Here is a 26,201-nt window from a genome sequence, read left to right as displayed (position 1 = left end):
GATTCCACATATAAGTGATAATCATATAATATTTGTCTTTCTCTGACTTAGTATTTTTTTTAAATTTATTTTATTTTTTATTTTTGGCTGCGTTGGGTCTTTGTTGCTGCGCGCAGGCTTTCTCTAGTTGCGGCGAGTGGGGGCTACTCTGTGGTGGTGCACGGGCTTCTCATTGCAGTGGCTTCTCGTTGCGGAGCAGGGGCTCTAGGTGCCTGGGCTTCAGTAGCAGCACGCGGGCACAATAGTTGTGGCTCACGGGCTCTAGAGTGCAGGCTCAGTAGTTGGTGGTGCACGGGCTTAGTTGTTCCTCGGCTTGTGGGATCTTCCTGGACCAGGGCTTGAACCTGTGTCCCCTGATTGGCAGGTGGATTCTTAACCACTGCGCCACCAGGGAAGTCCCCTCTTTACTTTCTTTTTAAATTATGAAGACCTAAGAAAAGTTGAAAAAATAGTACAATTAACACCCATTTACTCTTTATCCATATACACCAGTTGTTAATATTTTGATGCATTTGCTTTATTCATTCATTACTTCGTTTATTCATTTTTCTGGTGAACCATTTGAGAGTAAGTTGCAGGCATCCTGACAGTTTGGACACTTGAGCTAAAACATTTCAGCATCTATATCCTAAGAATAAAGACATTCATCTTTATAACCACAATACCACTATTACACCTAAGAAAACAAACATTGATTCACTAATATGCAGTCCTTAATAAAATTTCCCTAATTATCTCCCCAGCATCTTTCACTGAATGGTTTTGGGATCTGTTGATTCTTGCCTGAAATAGTTACAACATTGGGAGTTGTAAAGTGGTGGTTTTATAATTCTTTTCTACATTGACTAGCTGGCATTTTCTCAAGGAAAGCATTCCATCTCATATCAGTATGAACCAGAGATTGCAAAATCAGCAATGGGAAGATGCTCCTGGAGTAATGTATGGAGGAAACCAGGTGTAGGCTTTCTAGTCCTCTCCCAGTCCAAGGGTTTTATTGGGGCTAGTCACATGGGTACCTTCTGCCTAGCATGTACTAAAATTCCAGACTCCTGGAAGGAAACAGGTATTCAGCATAAGTCACATTGTACAGACAGTTTAGGCACAAAATTTTTATATCTGTGTTGGAACTGAATACCAGTCAGGTTCCTAGATGCTAGTCAAGGGCTAATCTTGTAAGCAGGCTTTTCTCAGGATAGCAGCAGTCCCAGGCCTGCCTCTTCTGCACAGGCATCTTTAAAACAATAATTATCAGCAAGACCAACCTGCAATATTGACCTCACTTGTGCTCTCCAGGGGTCCTGCATTTAGCCAGTTAAAACAAATCCTATTAACCATAAAGATGTATTTTAGAAAGGTGGTTTATACAAGTTTCTGTCTGAACCTATTTTATTTGGCCAAGGTATCAACTCGAGCCCAGCACAGCTCTGGCCCCTGAACTGGAGCTGACCTGAATGCCTTTCTGAGCTGAGGCAGCATCATGATAGTACAGGAGTATGGTATATTGTCACAACTAATGAACCAATATTGATACATCATAATTGACTAAAGTTCATCCTTTATTCAGATTTCCTTAGGTGTTCTGTTTTTTACTCCCCCCCACCATGAATTTCTTTAGTTTTTACTTAATGTCCTTTTTCTGTTCCAGTTTCACATCCAGGATACTACATTGGTCGTCATGCCTCCTTAGGTTCCTCTGGGCTGTGAGTTTCTTAGATTTCCTTGTTTGTAATGACCTTGAAAGTTTTGAGGGATAGTAATTAGGTATTTTATAGAATGTCTTTCACTTTAATATTATCCTCATGATTAGACTAGGGTTATAGGTTTTTAGGTGAAAGACCACAGAGGTAGATTACCAGTCTTATCACCTGATGTCAAGGGCACATACTGTCAATGTGAGTTATGACTGTTCATGTTAATCTTGATCACCTGCCTGAGGTTTTGTTTATCAGGCTTCTCCACTGTAAGGTTACTCTCCCCTCACCTCCTTCCGTATTGTATTCTTTGGGAGGAAGTGACTATTCATAGCTTCCACTGAAGGGATGGGAAATTTTACTCACCTCCTTGAAGGTGGAGCATCAACATAAATTATTTGGAATTATGCACAGAAGATTTATATATCCTTTATGTATTCAGTCACCTATTTATATCAGTACGAATTCCTGGTTAATTATTTTATACTTTGGGTTATAATGCAGTATTACATTACTTTTGTTCAAATTGTTCCAGCTTTGGCCATTGTGGCCTCTTTCAGTTGGCTCCGGTGCCCCTTTGTAATGCCCTCAATTGTGTATGTGTACGTGTGGGCTTTCTGGTACTGCAAAATGCTCCATGCTTACCTTATATTGTATATTTCCTGCCCCAGCCCTAGAAACAGTCCTGGTATTTTGGTTTTAGTTTTACAAGTTTTATATATATATATATAAAAAAGCACACACACATATACATGTATATATACACATACTGGATATGAGTTCATTGTAGGATAAATGTATTAGAAATTTCATCTCCTATTCTTTAGCTTGCTTTTCACTCTTAAATGGTGGCTTTTGATGAAAAAGCCCCACATGCAGTAGGTTGTCTTTTGTGACAGTGAATATCAAAGTTTTTCCATCTTTACTTGGACCAGGAACAGATCGTCTGAGTTCCTTACCTCACTCACTTTCACTTATGAAAATTCCAATCTTAAAAGGTGTTGAGTAGGGGGAATTTTCCCCTCCCCCACTTTGACTGGCCTACTAATAAAATTGACACCTGACAGATTAACAAGAGAAAAAGTAACAAATTTTAATTCGTGCACATGGAAGTCTCAGAAATGGGATATAAGAAGTGGCTAAAGCAGGCAACTTTTATACTTTTTATTTTTAAATATATTTATTTTTATATTTGGCTGCATTGGGTCTTTGTCGCTGCGCGTGGGCTTTCTCTAGCTGCAGTGAGTGGGGGCTACTCTTCATTGCAGTATGCGGACTTCTTGTAGTAGCTTCTCCTGTTGCGGAGCACGGGCTCTAGGCATGCGGGCTTCAGTAGTTGTGGCACACAGGCTCAGCAGTTGTGGCTCATGGGCTCTAGAGCGCAGGCTCGGTATTTGTGGCACACGGGCTTAGTTGCTCAACGGCATGTGGGATCTTCCTCGACCAGGGCTCAAACCCGTGTCCCCGCATTGGCAGGTGGATTCTTAACCACTGCACCACCAGGGGTGGTGTCTGTAATTTTTAGACAAAGAATAAATTTGATAGGAATTGTCAGGACGAAGAAACTTAGGCTTTGGGTGCTTAATAAGTGAGTCTAAACAGAGTTTGGGCTTGGAGTAGTAGATGAAAGAATTACAGTAACAAGTTTTGTTTATACAGGCTTCTTGGCCCTGAATTCCATATCTCTGGTGATAAGGATGTATTTCAACCTCCTAGTACTGGGAGGGCACCTTTCAAATGGGAGATTTATTTCCTGCTTTCAGGGAGACAGGATGGTCAAGTGTCCCTCTTGCATTTGCAATTTAAATAACTTTAACTCAAAATCAGTTTGCCACTGAGGCATACTTTGCGGGTGGTCTGCCTTGGGCCCCAACAATGGTATTCACCCTAACCCTTGCTTTGATCCATGCAGCTAGTAGCCCTTGGGCACTGAAGCCTCCTCCTGGAAGTTTTCCCTTTGTATTCTATTCCTGTCCTGTTCTGACCCTCTGTTCCATTCCTCAATCTATTCAGCTTCTAATCCTGGTGACGAAATCCATCCTCTCTGCTTTTGACATTGACTTGGCAGACCTAATAACACAGCTTACTCCTGCCCTCTGTTGCTTTTGTACCATGGCCTCTGCTTGGCCAGGTCCTGGTCTTCAGATCCTGGCTTTACCTCCTTGGCCAGGTTTGCTCCCGTCTCCTGGAAGGAAGGGATCGGACTATGGGAACTGAAGTAAAAATTGGTTCTGCTGTTGATGATCAGAAAGAGCTTATTGAATTCCCTGGCTGGCTCCATCGTTGTCTAATCCATGAGAGTACTTGAGAAAATACCCTTATCTTGAGGTGCTTTTCAGTGTTCTTGGGGAGGTAAGCTATCCAAGAGGAACAGAAATTAGAGAAGAATATAGGATATAAATTATATTTCATTAAGGGCTAGTTTGTGTGACAAGGATGACAATTTCTAGAAATGCAAGAAGTGAGAAGACACTGAGGGCTGGAGAAGGTGGGGAAGTGGTGCTGAGATGGAACTTGAGCAGAAAGAAGAGCAGCACCCAGGCAGCCTGCAAAAGAGGAGCAAAGTTGGGAGGGCAGAAAAGCCTGACTGGCCTGGGGTGAGGAGAGGGAAGGAAGCCGGGGAGTGAAGTGGGAAGGGTCAGGGTAGGGAGGGTCTTGACCACACAGGGGCATTTGGGACTTAGTTGTGATAGGGAAATGTGGCTTTGTGAGGAGAGCAGAGACGAGAAGAAAGCAGTGTTTCAAGAAGGAACAGCTAAGAGGAATTGGTGGAGGGGAGGAAGAGGAATGCAGACCGGTTTTTTTAAAGTGTGAAGGAAAATTGGTGATTTTAGTGGGCATTTGTTATTTTTGCCGCTCATCATCCATTTATCCTATTTCAGGGAAAAGATCCCTATTTCCTTCTGGGGAAGCCTCCTTTTTCTCCATAACTTCTGGAAAACAATTTGACAGTTTTATTTCAAAACCTTAAAAATGTTTATATTATTTAACCTGTAATGCAACATGAGGAATTTTTTTTGAGGTATAGTTGATTTTCAGTGCTAATTTCTGCTGTACAGCAAAGTGATTCAGTTATACGTATATATACATTCTTTTTTAAAATATTCTTTTCCATTATGGTTTATCATAGGATATTGAATATAGTTCCCTGTGCTACATAGTAGGACCTTGTTGTTTATCCATTCCATATATAACAGCTTACATCCACTAGCCCCAGCCTCCCACTCCATCCCTCCCCCAAACCCCTCCCCCTTGGCAACCACACGTCTGTTCTCTATGTCCATGAGTCTGTTTCTGTTTCATAGATAGGTTCATTTGTGTCATTTAGATTCCACATATAAGTGATATCATATATTTGTCTTTTTCTGACGTATTTCACTTAGTATGATAATCTCTAGTTAGATCCACGTTGCTGAAAATGGCATTTATTTCATTCTTTTTTATGGCTGAGTCATATTCCATTGTATATATGTACCACATCTTCTTTATCCATTCATCTGTCCATGGACATTTAGGTTGTTTCCGTATCTTGGCTATTGTGAACAGTGCTGCTATGAACATTCCATTATGAAGAATTTTAACAAAAATTTATATGAAAGATATTTATCACAGTAATATTTCTAAAAGCATTAAGGAAGTATTGATATATCCACTTGATAGGAAATTACGCAAAAGTTAAAAAATGACACTGAAGATTTTTCTTTTTAATTTTGGGGAGATTTGAAATAAACTCACCTTGTATAAATTCAGAGGTCCAGAGGGCATGAAGAAAAGTAGGTCTTCCCGCCTATGCCCCTCTGCCCCATCCCCCTATCAAAGAAACCCATTTAAAACGTGTGTCTATTCTTTTTCCTCCTCACCCAATGGCAGTTTGTTTTGCTTTTTTTTCCCACTTAATAGCTGTTGATTGTCCCATATCAAAACACAGCTTCCTCGCTTTTTTAATGCTTGAATATGATTTCATTGTATAGCAGTATCACAATCTATTGAGCTAGTTCTCCACTGATGACATTTAGTTCTTTAAAATCTTTGGCAGAATAACCATGCTGTTATAAATAACTGTACATACTTCACTTGGCACACATAAGGATATTTGGAGGGTAAATTCTTCAACATGGAATTGTTGGGTCAAAACACAGGAGCATTTAGGGAATTCCCTGGCACTCCAGTGGTTAGGACTCTGCTTTCACTGCTGAGGGTGTAGGTTCAATTCCTGGTCAGGAACAATCTTGCAAGATCCTGCAAGCCTCGCGGCCCAAAAATAAATAAATAAATACATAAATTAATTAATTAAAAAAAGCATTTAAAAATTTGATGACATGGCCAAATTTCTCTTCACAGAGACTTTCAATTTTTACATGAAAGAGTATCTGTCTTGTTTGGCCCGCACCAGGTGCAATCAAACTTTGTTAGGAAAAGTGTGTTAAAGGACTTTAGAAAATACTAATGAAATGTTAAGTTACAAAAGCAAAACTCAAAATTTTATGTACAGTAAGAGCTCAATCATGCAAATGTATATTATTGGAAGAGATGCCAAAACATTAATAGTGGTTTATCTTAAATGTATTGATCATTAAACTTCATCATTCCATTGTTGCTGTAGTAGTGTTATTTAATTTCATTAGTAAAATGTCCCCAAGTTGTTATAGACCCTTGGATATAGTACAGATATTACTTGTCTTTTTACTCCCAACACCTGTCCAGGTGATGAGGTTATTAATAAATGAATGAATGAGGAATATTTTCTGGCAGCGCGGACAACCATTTGCAATTTGCAATCTTGCCACCGGGTGGTGGAAGAGAGTTAAAATCCAGGGGACTGGGCTTGAGCCACGAAAATCAAATACAATGTTCCGTGAGATGTTAAAAAAAATGTTAAAAATGAAAACTTAGACAATTAGAATTGTATTTAAAATATTTGTTGCAAAATATTCAAAACTCCCAGGAAAAAGCTTTGATGCTGCCTGTGGCACTGCAGCGTCTTTCATTTCCCTAGTTGTCACTATTTCTTACCCCTCCTGCTGTTTAGCCTGTCCCCCTGGTGCCCTCTGTGGCCTCTGCTGCCCTTTATGATGCTGTCAGGCTTCCCTTTCTTCCTTCTAACCTAACTGCTTTACAAAGAGATGAACAACAAGATGAATGAATGCATGTCCTCGGAGTGACCCAGGGTTGGAGGCCACCCCTCTATCCTTGTTGCGATGACTCTACTGGTAGGATTTCATCACAGGGGAGGGGGCTAGGTATTACCAGGCAGAATCTTCCAGCTGTCCTTCATATCACCCCAGCAATTGTCCTTTCGCTCTGGACCAAGCTAGAACCTGCTCAGAGGCAAAGCTTGCCTCTCCAGGCATGAGGTTCTGGGCTGGCACCCTTGACCTTCATCCTCCCGTCCTTGAATGGATCTGTCCCAGAATGGCCTCTATCCTGGGCTCTGATTCTGTTTGGAAGAGCTGTAACCGAGCTCTTCATACCTTAAATACGCTGTGATCTTGGTCAAGTCAGTCAGCCTCTGGGCTTCAGTTTTGGTTCAGGGCATGTAGCACAGGGCAGTACTTTGTCCCAGAGTGCCGCATTACTACAAAGCCCGGATGGGTCTGACTTGCCCTGGGTTATGTTTATGAGTGTGTTATGTTACGAAAGTGGAGGGAGAGGACGGAAGCTCGGGCTCCTACTTCTGGAATGGGATTGGTGGAAAAGGGTATTGGGTCTGGGTCCTAAGATGCGGAAGGGTCGCGAGGAGCTGAGTTCCCGGATGCCTTGTAAGGACCCCACTGAGGGACCTAGAGTCAAGCGGAAACAGTATCAGTGATGTTTCCATGACTTTGAGACTAAACCGTGCTTGCCTGTCTGTGGCGGGCGCCTCTGGGGTCCTGCACTTGACTAGATGAAGCGTCCACACCTGACGCGGCCGCTAGCATTGTCAGTGCTCAGGCTTCACAGAGCCGACGCGCTGTCCCCGCGACCACCTCCGATCTGGCGGGGGCTCCTTCCACCACCGCGCAAGCCTGGATTACTCCGTGAGGAATTGGGTCGAGGGAGGAGAGGGCTTGTGGGCAGGAACGGAGCCGAATTTGGGGAGGCGACAGGACCGGTTCCTTCCAATCCTTAAAGGCCTCCCGAAGGAGGGGGAATGTAGGGCTGACTAACTGAAGGCTGACGCCGCAGGGCTCTAACCCGCGGGCAGTCCCTCCGTTACGCGCGGGACGAGTGCGGCGTGCCGGGTGCTAGCGGCGCGGGGCGGGGCTGCGCGGGGCAGGCGCGGGGGCGGGACTCGGGGGCGGGACGCGCCGCTGGCCCTGACAGTCCGCGTCGCAGCCGCCTGCGCTGGCTTTCTCCTCTCCTCGCGCGCCGGCCATGACGGGCTCACTGTTCAAGGGGAACTTTTGGGTAAGTCGGCGGGGTAAGCGACCCATCGCCGGGCTCGGGAACGGGGGCTCCGAGGGGAGACGTGGGCGCCTGCCCAGTGCTCCGGGGCAGAACGCGAGGGGAGGCACCGCCGCCGGCCCCTTTCTGCGCTTCCCCCAGCCCACCGCGCGCCCGCGGGTCCCCGGGATCCGGTTCCTAGGCTCCCCCTCGGCCGCCCGCGCCCCCGGACACTCCTGACGGGTGTAGCCTTAGAGTTGGGACATTACCCCCTCATCTCATAGGGAAACCGAGACCCAAAAGGAGGAGTCACCCGTCCGGGGAGAGTCGCCGGTGGCCCCTGAGGCTGCGCTGTGAGCGGATTTGGGGGGACGTGGGGCGCAGAACATGGGGTGAACTTCGCCAGGCTGATCGGCTTTTCCAGGTCCGCGGAAACGTACAGCCTGTCCGAGCCCCATTAGCTCCCGGCTCGCCCCGGCAGACAACCCTAGAGGTGTTATCTAGCAGAAGCTTTGCCGGGTTCTGCAGCTCCGCTTCCTGAGCCTCTCCCTGTCTTTGCCCCCGCCCAGGGGGAGGTCGGTGCGCGTGTGAGACCCTGCGAGGTGGTGGGGACATCTGAGCCCGAGGACGGGCCCAACCAGGAGGCAGCAGTTCTGCCTGCCCCTCTCCCTCTGTCCAGTCGTCTTTCCCCCTTCATCTGACTGCGCAGGTGCCCCTCAAGGGTCTGTACCCCCTCATTCGGAGGAACCGCCCTCATCCCTTTAAGGCAGGAGCAGAAAGTCAGCACGTCTCCAGACTGACCCACTGCTGCCAAGCCGCCCCAGCTCCTTACTTGAGACCCTGATTGTCCCCCATTCAGCCTCATAGCTGCTTAGCAGGTTCCTGGCCCCTATCTAGAGCTGCTGGGTAGAGAAACCTGGCCCTGTAACCTTCGGGACACAGTTTAGACCCTGCTTTGTGAAGTCCCTTTTCCTGGAGATTTTGAGGTTCTTCTGGGACACTGCCCACCTGTAGGGTGCAGCTCACCGCCCCCACCCCCCACCCCCCTCAGCTTCACAGAGAAGGTGAACAACCTCGCAGCTGTCCCCTTGAAGAGGCCTGGGAGTTCTTTGGGTAGAATAAAGGACTTCTGGGTCCCATGACAGGCATTGTGGGAAAAAGCAGGGTACAGAGACCTGCCTTTCTTCCCCTCAAAGTGTAACACTCTCCCGATTTGGATTCCTTTTATTTCCTTTTCTTCTCTGATTGCTGTGGCTAAAACTTCCAAAACTATGTTGAATAAGAGTGGTGAGAGTGGGTAACCTTGTCTTGTTCCTGATCTTAGTGGAAATGCTTTCAGTTTTTCACCACTGAGGATGATGTTGGCTGTGGGTTTGTCATATATGGCCTTTATTATGTTGAGGAAAGTTCCCTCTATGCCTACTTTCTGCAGGGTTTTTATCATAAATGGGTGTTGAATTTTGTTGAAAGCTTTCTCTGCATCTATTGAGATGATCATATGGTTTTTCTCCTTCAATTTGTTAATATGGTTTATCACATTGATTGATTTGCATATATTGAAGAATCCTTGCATTCCTGGAATAAACCCCACTTGATCATGGTGTATGATCCTTTTAATGTGCTGTTGGATTCTGTTTGCTAGTATTTTGTTGAGGATTTTTGCATCTATGTTCATCAGTGATATTGGCCTGTAGTTTTCTTTCTTTGTGACATCCTTGTCTGGTTTTGGTATCAAGGTGATGGTGGCCTCGTAGAATGAGTTTGGGAGTGTTCCTCCCTCTGCTATATTTTGGAAGAGTTTGAGAAGGATAGGTGTTAGCTCTTACAAAAAAACAAACAACCCAATCCAAAAATGGGTAGAAGACCTAAATAGACATTTCTCCAAAGAAGATATACAGACTGCCAACAAACACATGAAAGAATGCTCAACATCATTAATCAATAGAGAAATGCAAATCAAAACTACAATGAGATATCATCTCACACCAGTCAGAATGGCCATCATCAAAAAATCTAGAAACAATAAATGCTGGAGAGGGTGTGGAGAAAAGGGAACACTCTTGCACTGCTGGTGGGAATGTGAATTGGTACAGCCACTATGGAGAACAGTATGGAGGTTCCTTAAAAAACTACAAACAGAACTACCATATGACCCAGCAATCCCACTACTGGGCATATACCCTGAGAAAACCATAATTCAAAAAGTGTCATGTACCAAAATGTTCATTGCAGCTCTATTTACAATAGCCCGGAGATGGAAACAACCTAAGTGTCCATCATCGGATGAATGGATAAAGAAGATGTGGCACATATATGCAATGGAATATTACTCAGCCATAAAAAGAAACGAAACTGAGCTATTTGTAATGAGGTGGATAGACCTAGAGTCTGTCATATAGAGTGAAGTAAGTCAGAAAGAGAAAGACAAATACTGTATGCTAACACATATATATGGAATTTAAGAAAAAAGAAATGTCATGAAGAACCTAGGGGTAAGACAGGAATAAAGACACAGACCTACTAGAGAATGGACATGAGGATATGGGGAGGGGGAAGGGTAAGCTGTGACAAAGTGAGAGAGAGGCATGGACATATATACACTACCAAACGTAAGGTAGATAGCTAGTGGGAAGCAGCCGCATAGCACAGGGAGATCAGCTCAGTGCTTTGTGACCGCCTGGAGGGGTGGGATAGGGAGGGTGGGAGGGAGGGAGATGCAAGAGGGAAGAGATATGGGAACATATGTATATGTAAAACTGATTCACTTTGTTATAAAGTAGAAACTAACTCACCATTGTAAAGCAATTATATTCCAATAAAGATGTAAGAAAAAATAAAAAATTGAAAATTAAAAAAAATAATAATGTAACACGCAGTTTTCAGATCTCTGCTCAGTGTCTTCTCTTCAGGGAAGCCTTTCCTGACTGCACCCAATAGCACATGTTCTGTTCCTTCATAGCATTTGTCAGTTTATGGTTTTGAGTTTGGGGCCTACAAGCATGTGAGCACCTTGTGGACAGCTATTGTGCTGGCTTTCAATGCCACTGCCCTTTGCACAGGCTGATGCCAGTAGGTTCTCAGCAAATAGTGGTTGAATGAGTACAGTGGATCTGTAAGGCTGACAGGGTATGTAGTGGGGTGAGAGCTGCGGCCTCCATCCTCAGAGGTCTCCCAGGCCATAGGAAGGCAGCCCCCCAGCCGCTCCCAGTGCAGACTTGCAGGAGTGGTTAGGGGAGGGGGGAGACGTGAGATCTGTGTTGGGAGTTAGAGGTAGGGTGAAGGTCCAAGGCAGAGAAATTTCTGGGTTTTTACTTTCTTTTTTTCCCCTCTGAGCTTTTACTTTCAGAAGATATGAGATCCTGAGAGATAGTTTGCAAAGATATCTTCCATCTCTAATTTCCTATACTTTATGTCAAATAATAAAAACAGTAATAGCTAATATTACTGTGTATAGAGTCTGTGGCAAGCACTGTTCTAAACACTTTACTCATACCACTCATTAAGTCTCACAACTACCCTTACTGAGTATCCCATTTTACAGATGAGGAAACTGAGAGGCAGACAGGTTAAGCAACATTCCCCAAGTTTGTAGAGCTATTAAATAGTGGAGCAGGACTCTGCATAGACCTGCTCTCCTTCAGCTCCAACCATGAGCTCCTGGGAGGTTTGCACTGGCTCCCACCATCCACTGAGCCCCCAGAACTGCGATGGTGCTTTGCATGTGGGCTTAGGAATCAGGGAGATGGGACAGTCAGCCTGGATTTGGGAGACAAGGGGCAGAAGGGAAACTGTTGGAGACCTCAGGGGCTGCCTGCGACGCTCTCACACTCTCAGGGGTGGGGGTGGGGAGCAAGGCTGTTGTTATCACTGAGGAGATGGCAATAACTTTCATGCTTCAAGGACAAGAAGGTTGTGATTACATAAGGTAGAAAACTTTGGAAACAAGGTGGGTATCAGTTGAGTGAATTTAATAAATATTTAAGAAAATACCTTCTCTGTATAGAGGTGGCATTTGCAGCGGTTAAGACCATACTCTTGGGTTGAAGGTAGATTCCTCATTAGGAAGCTGGCAGGGAGGGCGGGCTTTGGTCTTGAATGCGTGTCCTCAGGGATGTAGAGGGCAAAGGGGTCAGGGGATGGGAGAGTCTAGCAGGAGTGAAGAAAACTGGGCCAGGGATAGAAAGGGTCTGTTCCAGGATGGAAATCATAGGGAAGGGACAGGAGGAGACAGATGAGAGGAATGGCAGAGGGTAGAAGAAGTCAGAGCCACAGGACAGGGTCACCAGTTGAAGCTGGGCAGTAGGAGAGAGGAAAGGAGAGCTTGAAGGAAGCTGTGTGTAAGGTGAACAGGAAAATGAGTTGCGGACCCCAGAAATAAGGAAGTCAGATGAGGAACTGGTTTGTGGGGAGGGAAGGAAGAGGAAGCAGAAGCGGTATTGACAATAGGCAGGCCAGGAGCATCCTGAACCCCCCCACCCGGCCCCCACCCCCCAGGACCATGCCAGGGTTGCTGGATATGGGGAGGTCTTGGGGAAGGAACAGGGTGCCAGACAGCAAGGTTTGGGGGTATTTTAATATTTTAACAACCAGTACAAACACGTCAGTGAGTGTGCTCTGATGTCAACATTCTGGGTTTGAGGGGCTGGTGGAGATGGCCCCAGTACCTTGGAAAGGGTGTCCAAGCAAGAGAGTGCACGGAACAGCATAACGTGCAGAAGCAGAGACTATGAGGTGGCCTGGCCAGGTTTGAATCCCGGGTCTGCCCCTTGTAGCTGGGTGACCTTGGGCAGATTACTTCAACTCCCATACTCAGTTTTTCCATGTAGAAAAATGAGGACAATACCAATGTCTACGCTCTAGGACTGTTGTGAGGATTAAATCAGAGTTTAGTACGTGCCTGGCACATAGTGAGCACTTGAGATTGTCAACTATTGTCAGCACAGAGGTGACAAAGGAAATGGGTGACAGTTACTCGAGGAGAAAGAATCAAGAGATAAGAGGTTCCCAGAGAGCACTCTTGGTGACTACCTGTATTTTGGCAGGAAGAGAGAGGGGTCAGAGAAAGAGAGGCAGAGATGTAGGGATTCAACCCTCACAGGAGCCATCACAGGGCCAGGAGAGGAATGTTCCATGAAAGTTGAGAGACCCATGGTTACGTAGATGTTCCTGAAAAGGTATAAGTCCGCGCATACTTTACAAATAATCTTATTCAAATGCCCCATGGAGAGTTTAGTTAAAGGAACCTTTAGGTGGATTTGTTTGAAAAGAGAATACTCAAGTGTTCTTTAAAACTGGGATCGTCCCCAACCAACTTTGCCTGACTCGGACACAACGCCTGTGTGCTGTTTCCCTCCCAGCAGTCATGTGGCTAAGTGGTGCTGTTATTTATTCTGGTTAATGTTGGTGGTACCTTGTCGGAATAAGACGGGGACCATGGATGTGGTTTCCAGGGCTCCAGGGAAGGAGGCTGCAGAGGGAAAGTCCCAGCCTTTGGCCTGTGATCCATGTAGCCATGCACAGGTGACTGTAGAACCTGCTCCAGAAGAGCAAGATGTCCTGCCACAGGAGAGCCCCACATTCCTCACAAGGGTGTGAGGCCCAGCCTGACCCTGTATGTCCTCTAGACCCTTATATTTTGACCTGGTCTTCCTGATTCTTACGGCTCTTGGCCCAGACCGGCTTCCTACTGTCTGTCCTGCACTCTTCCCACCCCAACACCTGCAGTGGGTGTGGCCTCTCTGCTCTGCCTGGTGAGTGACCAGGGGAAGGAGCTTGCTCATTGCCCCTAGCCACCCAGGGCTGTCCCTCTGCTTCAAACCTCTGGCCACTTTGGAATCTGGTCATTCTGGGTATTACCAGAGCTTGAGCTGGTGCTGCATCTGGCTTTGCTCCTTGACTTTTCTCTATACAGTATGGGAGGGTGCTTTTTTTCTTAAATAAACAAAGAAGAAAACAGGTTATCACACCATGTGGTTTTTTTTTGCAGTACGCGGGCCTCTCACTGTTGTGGCCTCTCCCATTGGCGGAGCACAGGCTCCAGACGCGCAGGCTCAGCGGCCATGGCTCACGGGCCCAGCCGCTCCGCGGCATGTGGGATCTTCCCAGACTGGGGCACGAACCCATGTCCCCTGCATCGGCAGGTGGACTCTCAACCACTGCGCCACCAGGGAAGCCCCCCATGTGCTTTTCTTCTTTTTTTTTTTTTTTCCCATGTGCTATTTCATACAATGTATAGGCTGTTGCTTTTCTTTTTTAATCCTCTCCCTTGGAAACCAGTCCCTAGAAACACACCAGGAGGGCTATTGTCCTGCCTGGTGGCAAAATGCAAGGCAAAGTCATTGACGATTGCCCCCTCCAGTTCATTCTTCCTAGAGCAGCCACTGGGGTCTATCTTTAAAATAATTATCAAAATCCTTTTTTCTTGTTTTAGCTTCTTTAAAATTTAATAAGAGGCATGGGACCTACCTTCTAAGGAAAATACGAATTCTTATTGAAATATATAAAACAAAATCTGAACAAGTAAAGAGGAAACAAAAGTTTGTTAACAAGCCTTAAAAAAATCTAGATGATGCAAGCACATTCTTTAAATATCCAAATATTTCCAAAAGGCTTATAATGAAAAACAATATAAACATTATTTATGTTATCACAGCATGTAAAGATTGCTTTATTTTGTTTGTTTGTTTTTTGGCCGCACGGCTTGTGGGATCTTAGTTCCCCCCACCAGGGATTGAACCCTGACCCACAGCAGTGAAAGCATGGAGTCCTAACCACTGGACCACAAGGGAATTCCCACAGCATGTAAAGATTGTTTAGTTTAAAGCTAAGTAGTATATTATGATTAGACCTCCATTCTTATCCTTCCTGGACTTTCTTTTTTTTTTTAATTTAATTTAATTTATTTTTTTATAGAGCAGGTTCTTATTAGTCATCAATTTTATACACATCAGTGTATACATGTCAATCCCAATCGCCCAATTCAGCACACCACCATCCCTACCCACCCGCAGCTTTCCCCACTTGGTGTCCATACGTTTGTTTTCTACATCTGTGTCTCAGCTTCTGCCCTGTAAACCAGTTCATCTGTACCATTGTTCTAGGTTCCACATACATGCGTTAATATATGATATTTGTTTTTCTCTTTCTGACTTCCTTCATGTCTATGACAGTCTCTAGATCCATCCATGTCTCAACAAATGACTCAATTTCATTCCTTTTTATGGCTGAGTAATATTCCATTGTATATATGTACCACAACTTCTTTATCCATTCATCTGTCGATGGGCATTAAGGTTGCTTCCATGACCTGGCTGTTGTAAATAGTGCTGCAATGAACATTGGGGTGCATGCGTCTTTTTATATTATGGTTTTCTCTGGGTATATGCCTAGTAGTGGGATTGCTGGATCATATGGTAATTCCATTTTTAGTTTTTTAAGGAACCTCCATACTGCTCTCCATAGTGGCTGTATCAATTTATATTCCCACCAGCAGTGCAAGAGGGTTCCCTTTTCTCCACACCCTCTCCAGCATTTGTTGTTTGTCGATTTTCTGATGATACCCATTCTAACTGGTGTGAGGTGATACCTCATTGTAGGTTTGATTTGCATTTCTCTAGTAATTAGTGATGTTGAGCAGCTTTTCATGTGCTTCTTGGCCATCTGTATGTCTTCTTTGGAGAAATGCCTATTTAGGTCTTCTGCCCATTTTTGCATTGGGTTGTTTGTTTCTTTAATATTGAGCTGCATGAGCTGTTTATATATTTTGGAGATTAATCCATTGTCCGTTGATTCGTTTGCAACTATTTTCTCCCATTCTGAGGGTTGTCTTTTCGTCTTATTTATGGTTTCCTTTGCTGTGCAAAAGCTTTTAAGTTTCATTAGGTCCCATTTGTTTATTTTTGTTTTTATTTCCATTACTCTAGGAGGTGGATCATAAAAGATCTTGCTGTGATTTATGTCAAAGAATGTTCTTCCTATGTTTTCCTCTAAGAGTTTTATAGTGTCCAATCTTACATTTAGGTCTCGAATCCATTTTGAGTTTATTTTTGTGTATGGTGTTAGGGAGTGTTCTAATTTCATTCTTTTCCATGTAGCTGTCCAGTTTTCCCAGCACCACTTATTGAAGAGACTGTCTTTTCTCCATTGTATATCCTTGCCTCCTTTGTCATAGATTAGTTGACCATAGGTAAGTGGGTTTATCTCTGGGCTTTCTATCTTGTTCCATTGATCTATCCTTCTGTTTTTGTGCCAGTACCATATTGTCTTGATTACTGTAGCTTTGTAGTATAGTCTGAAGTCAGGGAGCCTGATTGCTCCAGCCCCATTTTTTTCCCTCAAGACTGCTTTGGCTATTCGGGGTCTTTTGTGTCTCCATACAAATTTTAAGATTTTTTGTTCTACTTCCGTAAAAAATGCCATTGGTAATTTGATAGGGATTGCATTGAATCTGTAGATTGCTTTGGGTAGTATAGTCATTATCACAATATTGATTCTTCCAATCCAAGAACATGGTATATCTCTCCATCTGTTGGTATCATCTTTAATTTCGTTCATCAGTGTCTTATAGTTTTCTGCATACAGGTCTTTTGTTTCCCTAGGTAGGTTTATTCCTAGGTATTTTATTCTTTTTGTTGCAATGGTAAATGGGAGTGTTTCCTTAATTTCTCTGTCAGATTTTTCATCATTAGTGTATAGGAATGCAAGAGATTTCTGTGCATTAATTTTGTATCCTGCAACTTTACCAAATCATTGATTAGCTCTAGTAGTTTTCTGGTGGCATTTTTAGGATTCTCTATGTATAGTATCATGTCATCTGCAAACAGTGACAGTTTTACTTCTTCTTTTCCAATCTGTATACCTTTTATGTCTTTTTCTTCTCTGATTGCCGTGGCTAGGACTTCCAAAACTATGTTGAATACTAGTGGTGAGAGTGGACATCCTTGTCTTGTTCCTGATCTTAGAGGAAATGCTTTCAGTTTTTCACCATTGAGAATGATGTTTGCTGTGGGTTTGCCATATATGGCCTTTATTATATTGAGGTAGGTTCCCTCTATGCCCACTTTCTGTAGAGCTTTTATCATAGATTGGTGTTGAATTTTGTCAAAAGCTTTTTCTGCATCTATTGAGATGATCATATGGATTTTATTCTTCAATTTGTTAATATGGGGTATCACATTGATTGATTTGCACATATTGAAGAATCCCTGGGATAAATCCCACTTGATCATGGTGTATGATCCTTTTAATGTGTTGTTGGATTCTGTTTGCTAGTATTTTGTTGAGGATTTTTGCATCTATATTCATCAGTGATATTGGTCTGTAATTTTCTTTTTTTGTAGTATCTTTGTCTGGTTTTGGTATCAGGGTGATGGTGGCCTCATAGAATGAATTTGGGAGTGTTCCTTCCTCTGCAATTTTTTGGAAGAGTTTGAGGATGGGTATTAGCTCTTCTCTAAATGTTTGATAGAATTCACCTGTGAAGCCATGTGGTCATGGACTTTTGTTTGTTGGAAGATTTTTAATCACAGTTTCAATTTCCTCTTCTGTGATTGGTCTGTTCATATTTTCTATTTCTTCCTGGTTCAGTCTTGGAAGGTTATACCTTTCTTAAGAATTTGTCCATTTCTTCTAGGTTGTCCAATTTATTGCCATAGAGTTGCTTGTAGTAGTGTCTTAGGATGCTTTGCATTTCTGCAGTGTCAGTTGTTACTTCTCCTTTTTCATTTCTAATTTTATTGATTTGAGTCCTCTCCCTCTTTTTCTTGATGAATCTGGCTAATGGTTTATCAATTTTATCTTCTCAAAGAACGAACTTTTAGTTTTATTGATCTTTGCTATTGTTTTCTTTGTTTCTATTTCATTTATTTCTGCTCTGATCTTTATGATTTCTTTCCTTCTACGAACTTTGGGTTTTGTTTGTTCTTCTTTCTCTAGTCCCTTTAAGTGTAAGGTTAGATTGTTTATTTGAGATTTTTCTTGTTTCTTGAGGTAGGCTTGTATAGCTATAAACTTACCTCTTAGAACTGCTTTTGCTGCATCCCATAGGTTTTGGATTATCGTGTTTTCATTGTCATTTGTCTCTAGGTATTTTTTGATTTCCCCTTTGATTTCTTCAGTGATCTCTTGGTTATTTAGTAACGTATTGTTTAGCCTCCATGTGTTTGTGTTTTTTACATTGTTTTCCTTGTAATTCATTTCTAATCTCATAGTGTTGTGGTCAGAAAAGATGCTTGATATGATTTCAATTTTCTTAAATTTACTGAGGCTTGATTTTTGACCCAAGATGTGATCTATCCTGGAGAATGTTCCATGTGCACTTGAGAAGAAAGTGTAATCTGCTGTTTTTGGATGGAATGTCCTGTAAATATCAATTAAATCTATCTGGTCTGTTGTGTCATTTAAAGCTTCTGTTTCCTTATATATTTTCATTTTGGTTGATCTGTCCATTGGTGTAAGTGAGGTGTTAAAATCCCCCATTATTATTGTGTTACTGTCGATTTCCTCTTGTATAGTTGTTAGCAGTTGCCTTATGTATTGAAGTGTTCCTATTTTGGGTGCATATATATTTATAATTGTTATGTCTTCTTCTTGAATTGATCCCTTGATCATTATGTAGTGTCCTTCCTTGTTTTGTTCTTTATTTTAAAGTCTATTTTATCTGATATGAGTATTACTACTCCAGCTTCCTTTTGATTTCCGTTTGCATGGAATATCTTTTTCCATCCCCTCACTTTCAGTCTGTATATGTCCCTAGGTCTGAAGTGGGTCTCTCGGAGACAGCATGTGTATGGGTCTTGTTTCTGTATCTATTCAGCGAGCCTGTGTCTTCTGGTTGGAGCATTTAATCCATTCATGTTTAAGGTAATTTTCGATACGTATGTGCCTGTGACCATTTTCTTAATTGTTTTGGGTTTGTTTTTGTAGGTCCTTTTCTTCTCTTGTGTTTCCCACTTAGAGAAGTTCCTTTAGCATTTGTTGTAGAGCTGGTTTGGTGGTGCTGATTTATCTTACCTTTTGCTTGTCTGTAAAGCTTTTGATTTCTCTGTCGAATCTGAATGAGATTCTTGCCGGCTAGAGTAATCTTGGTTGTAGGTTCTTCCCTTTCATCACTTTAAGTATATCATGCCACTCCCTCTGGCTTATAGAGTTTCTGCTGAGAAATCAGCTGTTAACCTTATGGGAGTTCCCTTGTATGTTATTTGTCATTTTTCCCTTGCTGCTTTCAATAATTTTTCTTTGTCTTTCATTTTTGCCAATTTGATTAATATGTGTCTCAGCGTGTTTCTCCTTGGGTTTATCCTGTATGGGACTTGCTGTGCTTCTTAGACTTGGGTGGCTATTTCGTTTCCCATGTTAGGGAAGTTTTCGACTATAATCTCTTCAAATATTTTCTCTGGTCCTTTCTCTCTCTCTTCTCCTTCTGGGACCCCTATAATGCAAATGTTGTTGCGTTCAGTGTTGTCCCAGAGGTCTCTTAGGCTGTCTTCATTTCTTTTCATTCTTTTTTCTTTATTCTGTTCTGTGGCAGTGAATTCCACAATTCTGTCTTCCAGGTCACTTGTCGATTCTTCTGCCTCAGTTATTCTGCTATTGATTCCTTCTAGTGTAGTTTTCATTTCAGTTATTATATTGTTCATCTCTGTTTGTTCTTTCATTCTTCTAGGTCTTTGTTAAACATTTCTTGCATCTTCTCGATCTTTGCCTCCATTCTTTTTCCGAGGTCCTGGATCATCTTCACTATCATTATTCTGACTTCTTTTTCTGGAAGGTGCCTATCTCTGCTTCATTTAGGTGTTTTTCTGGGGTTTTATCTTGTTCCTTCATCTGGTACATATCCCTCTGCCTTTTCATCTTGTCTGTCTTTCTGTGAATGTGGTTTTTGTTCCACTGGCTGCAGGATTGTAGTTCTTCTTGCTTCTGCTGTCTGCTAGTGTTGGAGGGTCTCCTGCAGAGGCGGGGGATGGCTTTGGCTCACTGTGGGAACAAGGACACTGACAGCAGAAGTACTCTTCCTGGTCTTTCTAATTCCTGTTTTTGAGGGGACATTATTCATCTTTATCAGAGGCTTTTTTTTAAATGCTCCACTATATCAGGTTTTTTTTTTTTCCCCACAAACAGTTTATTCAGATTGGACTTACACAGTGAATGTAGAATTCTGAGTTTGGTGTCTCAGATACCCATTATGGGAACACATGCACAGATAAATACACATAGTTAAAGTTAATTCTAAAGTCAGAAAGACTTGGTTTGTGCAAACTTGGTATAAGTGTAAATGGTTGCATGTTAATTTATGGATTTTTCTGGTAAAGGCAACTATAGGTGTCATCAGCTAGTGAAAGCAAAATATTGTTACTTCCAAATATATACAATATCCAAAGTACCTCTATTTGTACAGCTAATAGGTAATTTTGAAATTAATATTTGTAATTCTCATTTACTATCTCCTAAATGTAATCAGATTGTCCATTTTGGTACATGTTTTGTTACAGCATCAATATCATCTAAGTTTCAGTGTTAATGAAAAGGTCATCTGAGTAAGACGTGGCTAACATTTTTCTTTCCTCGCCTATGCTAGAAATCTCCAGCTTTAACAAAAAAGGAGCTTTAAGTAAGAGTAGGAACTGTTGGTTAGCTTCATAGAATGATAGCCATTGTAATTTTTAAAAATATAGAACTATTAGAGTTTTCCATCTAGATAAATGAGAATAATTAAGATATGGTTGCCAGGAATTTTAAAACTCTTATATGTTGTGAAAATCCACGAAGACTGCAGAGCTATGTGATCTCACTCCAGAAAAGGCAGGCAGCAGGAAACCAGATACTTTGGACACCACTGTTCAAATAGTTGCTGTGTGTCTCACAGCCTCCAACAAGGGCTTCGGAACCTCCCTCAGAATCAGGGGCTTCTTGCTTCTCAAACAGCATGCGTGTGAGGAAAGTAGGCAGAGTAGGCTTTTTAAAGACACAGTAGACTGTTGGCTTGTTTGTTTAAACTTGCTTTCTGGGATTAGCTGTATTACTTTTGTGAGTTTTGGGCTGAAGGTTAGACAAAGGTTAAGCAGCGGATTTTAACACGTGTGATAGGGGTTTGTTCTTCATGAGAAGGGGAAAGCTTTTCCCCGGTCGACCCTAATGCTCTTGCCTTAAATGCTTTACACTATCTGTATGTGTAAGGAGGCTCAGGGCAGCACAGAGCAACTTAAACCCCAGTGCATGAACCCGTAACATTCATGAGAATCTATCTTTGGGAACTGTTACATAGCCTCCCAGCTTACCGGTCAGATATGGCTGTTGCATTAGCACTAACCAAGTCACATTGGACTGCATTAGGGGATTAGAAACCAAGTGAAGACTTTCTTTTTTAACAGAAATGATCACAGCTAAATATTTGTGAAAGTAAAGCAAAAGAGCATTCTTAGGTGTTTAAATGCTATATTTCCTTACTGTTTTTTTCTTTTTTTAAAGGCTGCAATGATCTTAAATATTTTTTCATAGATCACTGTTCATTCTTTAAACATATTACTGTTTGTTTATAGGGGTAGTTTCCAGTTTCAAGTGCTTTTATAAATCCCCAAGAATGGTAGTAAGTGCCACATACCTCAGTGACATCACTGTTTTTACAACTATATTTTAGGAGAGGGAGATACACACACACAGAATAAAAAATAAGAAAAGTTGTAGTGACAGAGGATGGCTGACCCTTGCCTCACACCCTCGGCATTCACTCTGTGAGGTGCAGCCACACAAGACTCCTTGCTGCACCCCAGGGGGATTGGGGGTCAGGGAGGTTGGTGGCAGGTGTTGCTTGGCTCCCTTCCCAAGCCTTTGCACTGACCTCTACTCCAGCCTCCAGGTCTTGGGGAGGAGACTTTCTCTGCAAGTCTGTTGCACACTTCTAACAATATACTTATCACTCTATGTTTAACCATCTTTCCTTGTTTGCCTTCCTTGGTGGACTATGGTCAACTTCTCTCTTATTTACCTCTGTGTCCCTAGAGCTTGACACAGTTCCGAGAACAGAGTATGTGCTCAATAAATGTTTAACAAGTGAATAAATGAACACTGAAGTCTCACCTACTTGATGTTTAAAGAGTCACCACCCCACCCTCCACCCCCTGTACAATACATAATATTCAGGGGCCAAGCAACTGAATTCCACATATTTAATTTTTGTTGCCTTTATTAGTCTGCTACCACATTTTTTAAAAGTTGTGATAAAATACGCATAACATAAAATTTACCACCTTAGCCTTTTTTGAGTGTACAGTTCAGTGGTATTAAATACATTCCCATTCTTCTGCACCATCCCCTAAACTCTTTTCATCTTGTAAAACTGAAAGTCTATACCCATTAAACAGTAACTCCCCATTTTCCCTTCCCCCAGCCCCTGGTAACCACCATTACATTTCTGTCTCTGTGATTTTGACTACTCTGAGTACCTCATGTGACTGGAATCATAGAGTTTTTGTCTTTTTATGACTGGCTTATTTCGCTTAGTGTAATGTCCTCAAGGTTCACCTGTGTTGCAGCATATGTCAGAATTTCCTTACTTTTTTTTTGCGGTACACGGGCTTCTCACTGTTGTGGCCTCTCCCGTTGCGGAGCACAGGCTGCGGACGCGCAGTATCAGTGGCCATGGCTCACGGGCCTAGCTGCTCCGCGGCATGTGGGATCTTCCCGGACCGGGGCACGAACCCGTGTCCCCTGCATCGGCAGGTGGACTCTCAACCACTGCACCACCAGGGAAGCCCAGAATTTCCTTACTTTTTAAGTTGAATATTATTCCATTGTATGTATATACCACATTTTGCTTATCCGTTCATCCATCAATTGACATTTGAATTGCTTCCATGTTTTAGTTATTGTGAATAATACTGCAATGAACATGGGTATACAAATATTTCTTCAAGACCCTGCTTTCAATTCTTTTGGTATATACCGAGAAGTATAATTGCTGGATCATATAATAATGCTATTTTTAATTTTTTGAGGAACTGCCACATGTTTCCCACAGCAGCTGTACTGTTTCACATTCTCACCAACAGTGCAGAGGATTCCTGTTTCTTCACATCCTCACCAACACCTCTTACTTTCTTTTCTGTTTGTTTGCTTTGTTTTCCTCTCTATTCAGACCTCCACTTACCTTCCACATTCTTCCTCTGTTTTTCTTTTGTTCTTTTTTGCGGTATGCGGGCCTCTCACTGTTGTGGCCTCTCCCGTTGCGGAGCACAGGCTCCGGACGCGCAGGCCCAGCGGCCATGGCTCATGGGCCCAGCCGCTCCGCGGCATGTGGGATCCTCCCAGACCGGGGCACGAACCCGTGTCCCCTGCATCGGCAGGCGGACTCCCAACCACTGCGCCACCAGGGAAGCCCTCTTCCTCTGTTTTGATGATCTTGCCTCCTACTCCATTAAGAAATCAGACACCGGCTGGTAAAAGCTCACTTACCTTCTATATAAAATTAGGTTCAACCATGAGTAAAAGAAAAACCCAAAACAACAGTGGCCTCTACAAAGACAATGTTTATCTCGCACACGAAATCCCCAGCCATTCATTCCAGGGCTGGCACGGCCACCCACAGTGTCAGAGCCCACACGTCTGGCTCCTTGAGCGGTACCTGGGTTAATGCCTAGTACATAATGAGTTCACAGTAATAGTTGTTGAATGACTGAAAATAGGGTTTATTAACAGACATTAAAAACATTTAAAAACTTTTGATATATAGAACCAACCTGACTTCCTAAAGGGCAGACATAGTCTCAGTGTCCCCAGTAATATGTGAAGATAATCAGTTTTACTACATCAGACATGGCCAGTGTGGTTTTTTCCCTGCCCGTTTAATAAGCAAAAACAGATGCCTTATTAAACTTTCATTTGTGTTTTTAATCAACAGGGAGAGTGAACATTGTTTATTTTCTTGTTGTATTTCCCCTTCTACAAATGGTTTTACTTCCTTCCTCATGCTTTACTCATAAATCTACATAAGTTTTTTTTAATGATAAAGATATTCTTTGTCATTTGCTACAAATATTTGTATGTATATTCTTGTATATATGAGTATGTGTATACGCAGTTATGTGTGTAATTCACACGTTCTAGCCTCCAGTAACTAGCATGCAGTAGTGAAGGGCGTTCCTCATGCACTCAAGCTTTTGCCGTGGACATTCCTGGGTTGGAATCCTGGCTCTGCTCCTTTCAAGCTGAGGGACGTACCCTTGTTCAAATTACTCAACCTTCCTAAGCTTAGTATCCTCATCTGTAAAATGATCATTGTACTTAAATATGTATATGTATTTTGAAAACACTTTATACAGTGAAGTTCGTGGAGCTAATCTTTTGTAATTTTATCTATTGCACGTCAAGGTTTAAAAACTCCTCTGCATGCTGAAAGCTTGATAAACATTCAATTATTTTTTTGATATTTTTTTAATGGTAGAGTTTTACTCAGTATTTAATTGTCTTTCTGTATGAACCCTTAGGTGTTAGAACATTGGCAGAAGCCAGAGATGTGTGTGGACTTGTAGAGTCAGGAGAAGATTGATCCCTGCCCTCGGGGGGCCTACACTTTTGTTAAGGGGCAAACACACTGATCGGAAACAGGTTCATCTATTTTCCTCTTGCTGCAATGAGCGGGTTAGCAGGGCAGGATTATGGGGCAGGCTCAGTTGGGGTACCAGTCCCTAAAAAGTGGTGAGATGGTACCGGGTACGTGATAAAATGGGGAAATCTGTGTTTCTAGATCACCTCAAGGGAGGCTATGGCATGGCACAGGGCTGGAAGAAGTACTTGAATAAGCTGCTTAGGGTAGGTGGACTGAGACTCCACCTGTACCTGAAGATCTTGCTTGAGTGAAAACAGTGGATAGTCTGGCCACCTTCTGAGGGGCCGGAGCCTAGTTTATTTTCAGGCTTAGTTTTGCTGCGTGATGGATGCCAGCTGAAATGCTGAGAAAATAGTCACCACCATCTTTCCTCTCCACTCTTGCCCTGCACTGCTGAGTCTCCACTCCTGTTTGAACACTACTTTTTCTATTTAAACAATAGCTGCTTAAAGTGACGGGTTCATAAATGGCCACAAATACAGTTCCTTCACTGCTCAAGGCCTTGGTTGCCCCACCTCTTAGAAGCTACTCTGAGGCTACACCCTGTTGTCAAACGCAGACATGGCTTTCTTGATCCTGAGAGAGTCAGGTCCTGAACTAAGGGTACAGAAAGACCTAAGCTCTCAGGCATTTGACAGCTTCTCTACTGATGGCCAGATCTGGACAGTTGACCAGTTCTGTGGGCTATCTGCCCCAGCTCAGGCTTCCTCATCCACCTGTCCTATGTTAGCACCTACCTGTTTAATCAGGATTCCCACATAATTCCTGCTCAGAAGAGTGGTCAGCTTTGATTCTGACCAGCCATGGCTCAGGGATACTTCCTGGCCGGCAGGCCTCTCCCTGGAAGACCTAGGCTGGTGTTGCCCTTTCCTGGGGAGTCTGTGTATGAGGGACCCGCATGTTCCTCCTGGGCATCCTCAGCTCTCAGGGAGGAGACATGCTGCAGGTCCAGGCACCTGCCTGTGAGCCACACAGCCCCTTCTGCAGAAACTAAACAAAAGGTCCCAGAGCCCAAAGGCTCAGCAAGCTACGAGCCTGTCTGCTCTCTGAGGGCAAAGAAATGAGTCCTGTGTGTGTGGGGAGGGGGGGCAGTTGCTGGAGGGGAAGCTGGAAGCCTGGAAAGGCAGGGGCCCCAAGAGAGGCTGAGTGAACAAGACTTCAGCTATTCAGATGGAATTGTTGTTGTTGTTGTTGTTTTAATTTATTTAATTTTTGGCTGTTTTGGGTCTTTCCTGCTGCACGCGGGTTTTCTCTAGTTACTGAGAGCGGGGGTACTCTTTGTTGCCGTGTGTGGGCTTCTCTTTGCTGTGGCTTCTCTTGTTGCAGAGCAAGGGTTCTAGGCGCGTGGGCTTCAGTAGTTGTGGCTCGCGGGGTCTAGAGCGCAGGCTCAGTAGTTGTGGCGCACGGGCTTAGTTGCTCCGCAGAATGTGGGATCTTCCCGGACCAGGGCTCAAACCCGTGTCCCCTGCATTGGCAGGCGGATTCGTAACCACTGTGCCACCAGGGAAGCCCTGGAATTGTTATTGATTCGGAGAGAACAGGAAGTA

The 26,201-nt window shown here is 43.2% G+C and overlaps 1 protein-coding gene across 1 annotated transcript in view; it reads left to right on the top strand.

Moving 5' to 3' along the window:
* Positions 1-7,968: 7,968 nt before the first annotated feature.
* PSTPIP2 (proline-serine-threonine phosphatase interacting protein 2) overlaps positions 7,969-26,201 on the top strand; it is an 84,788-nt gene continuing 66,555 nt past the window's right edge. The window contains exon 1 of the mRNA XM_030867836.2: positions 7,969-8,078. Coding sequence (XP_030723696.1) covers positions 8,046-8,078 — 33 coding nt within the window. The 5' untranslated portion in view covers positions 7,969-8,045. The remainder of the gene's footprint in view (positions 8,079-26,201) is intronic.

Source organism: Globicephala melas, chromosome 13 (genome assembly GCF_963455315.2).
Source record: "Globicephala melas chromosome 13, mGloMel1.2, whole genome shotgun sequence".
Lineage (NCBI taxonomy): Eukaryota > Metazoa > Chordata > Mammalia > Artiodactyla > Delphinidae > Globicephala > Globicephala melas.
This window is presented reverse-complemented; position numbering and strand designations above follow the sequence as displayed.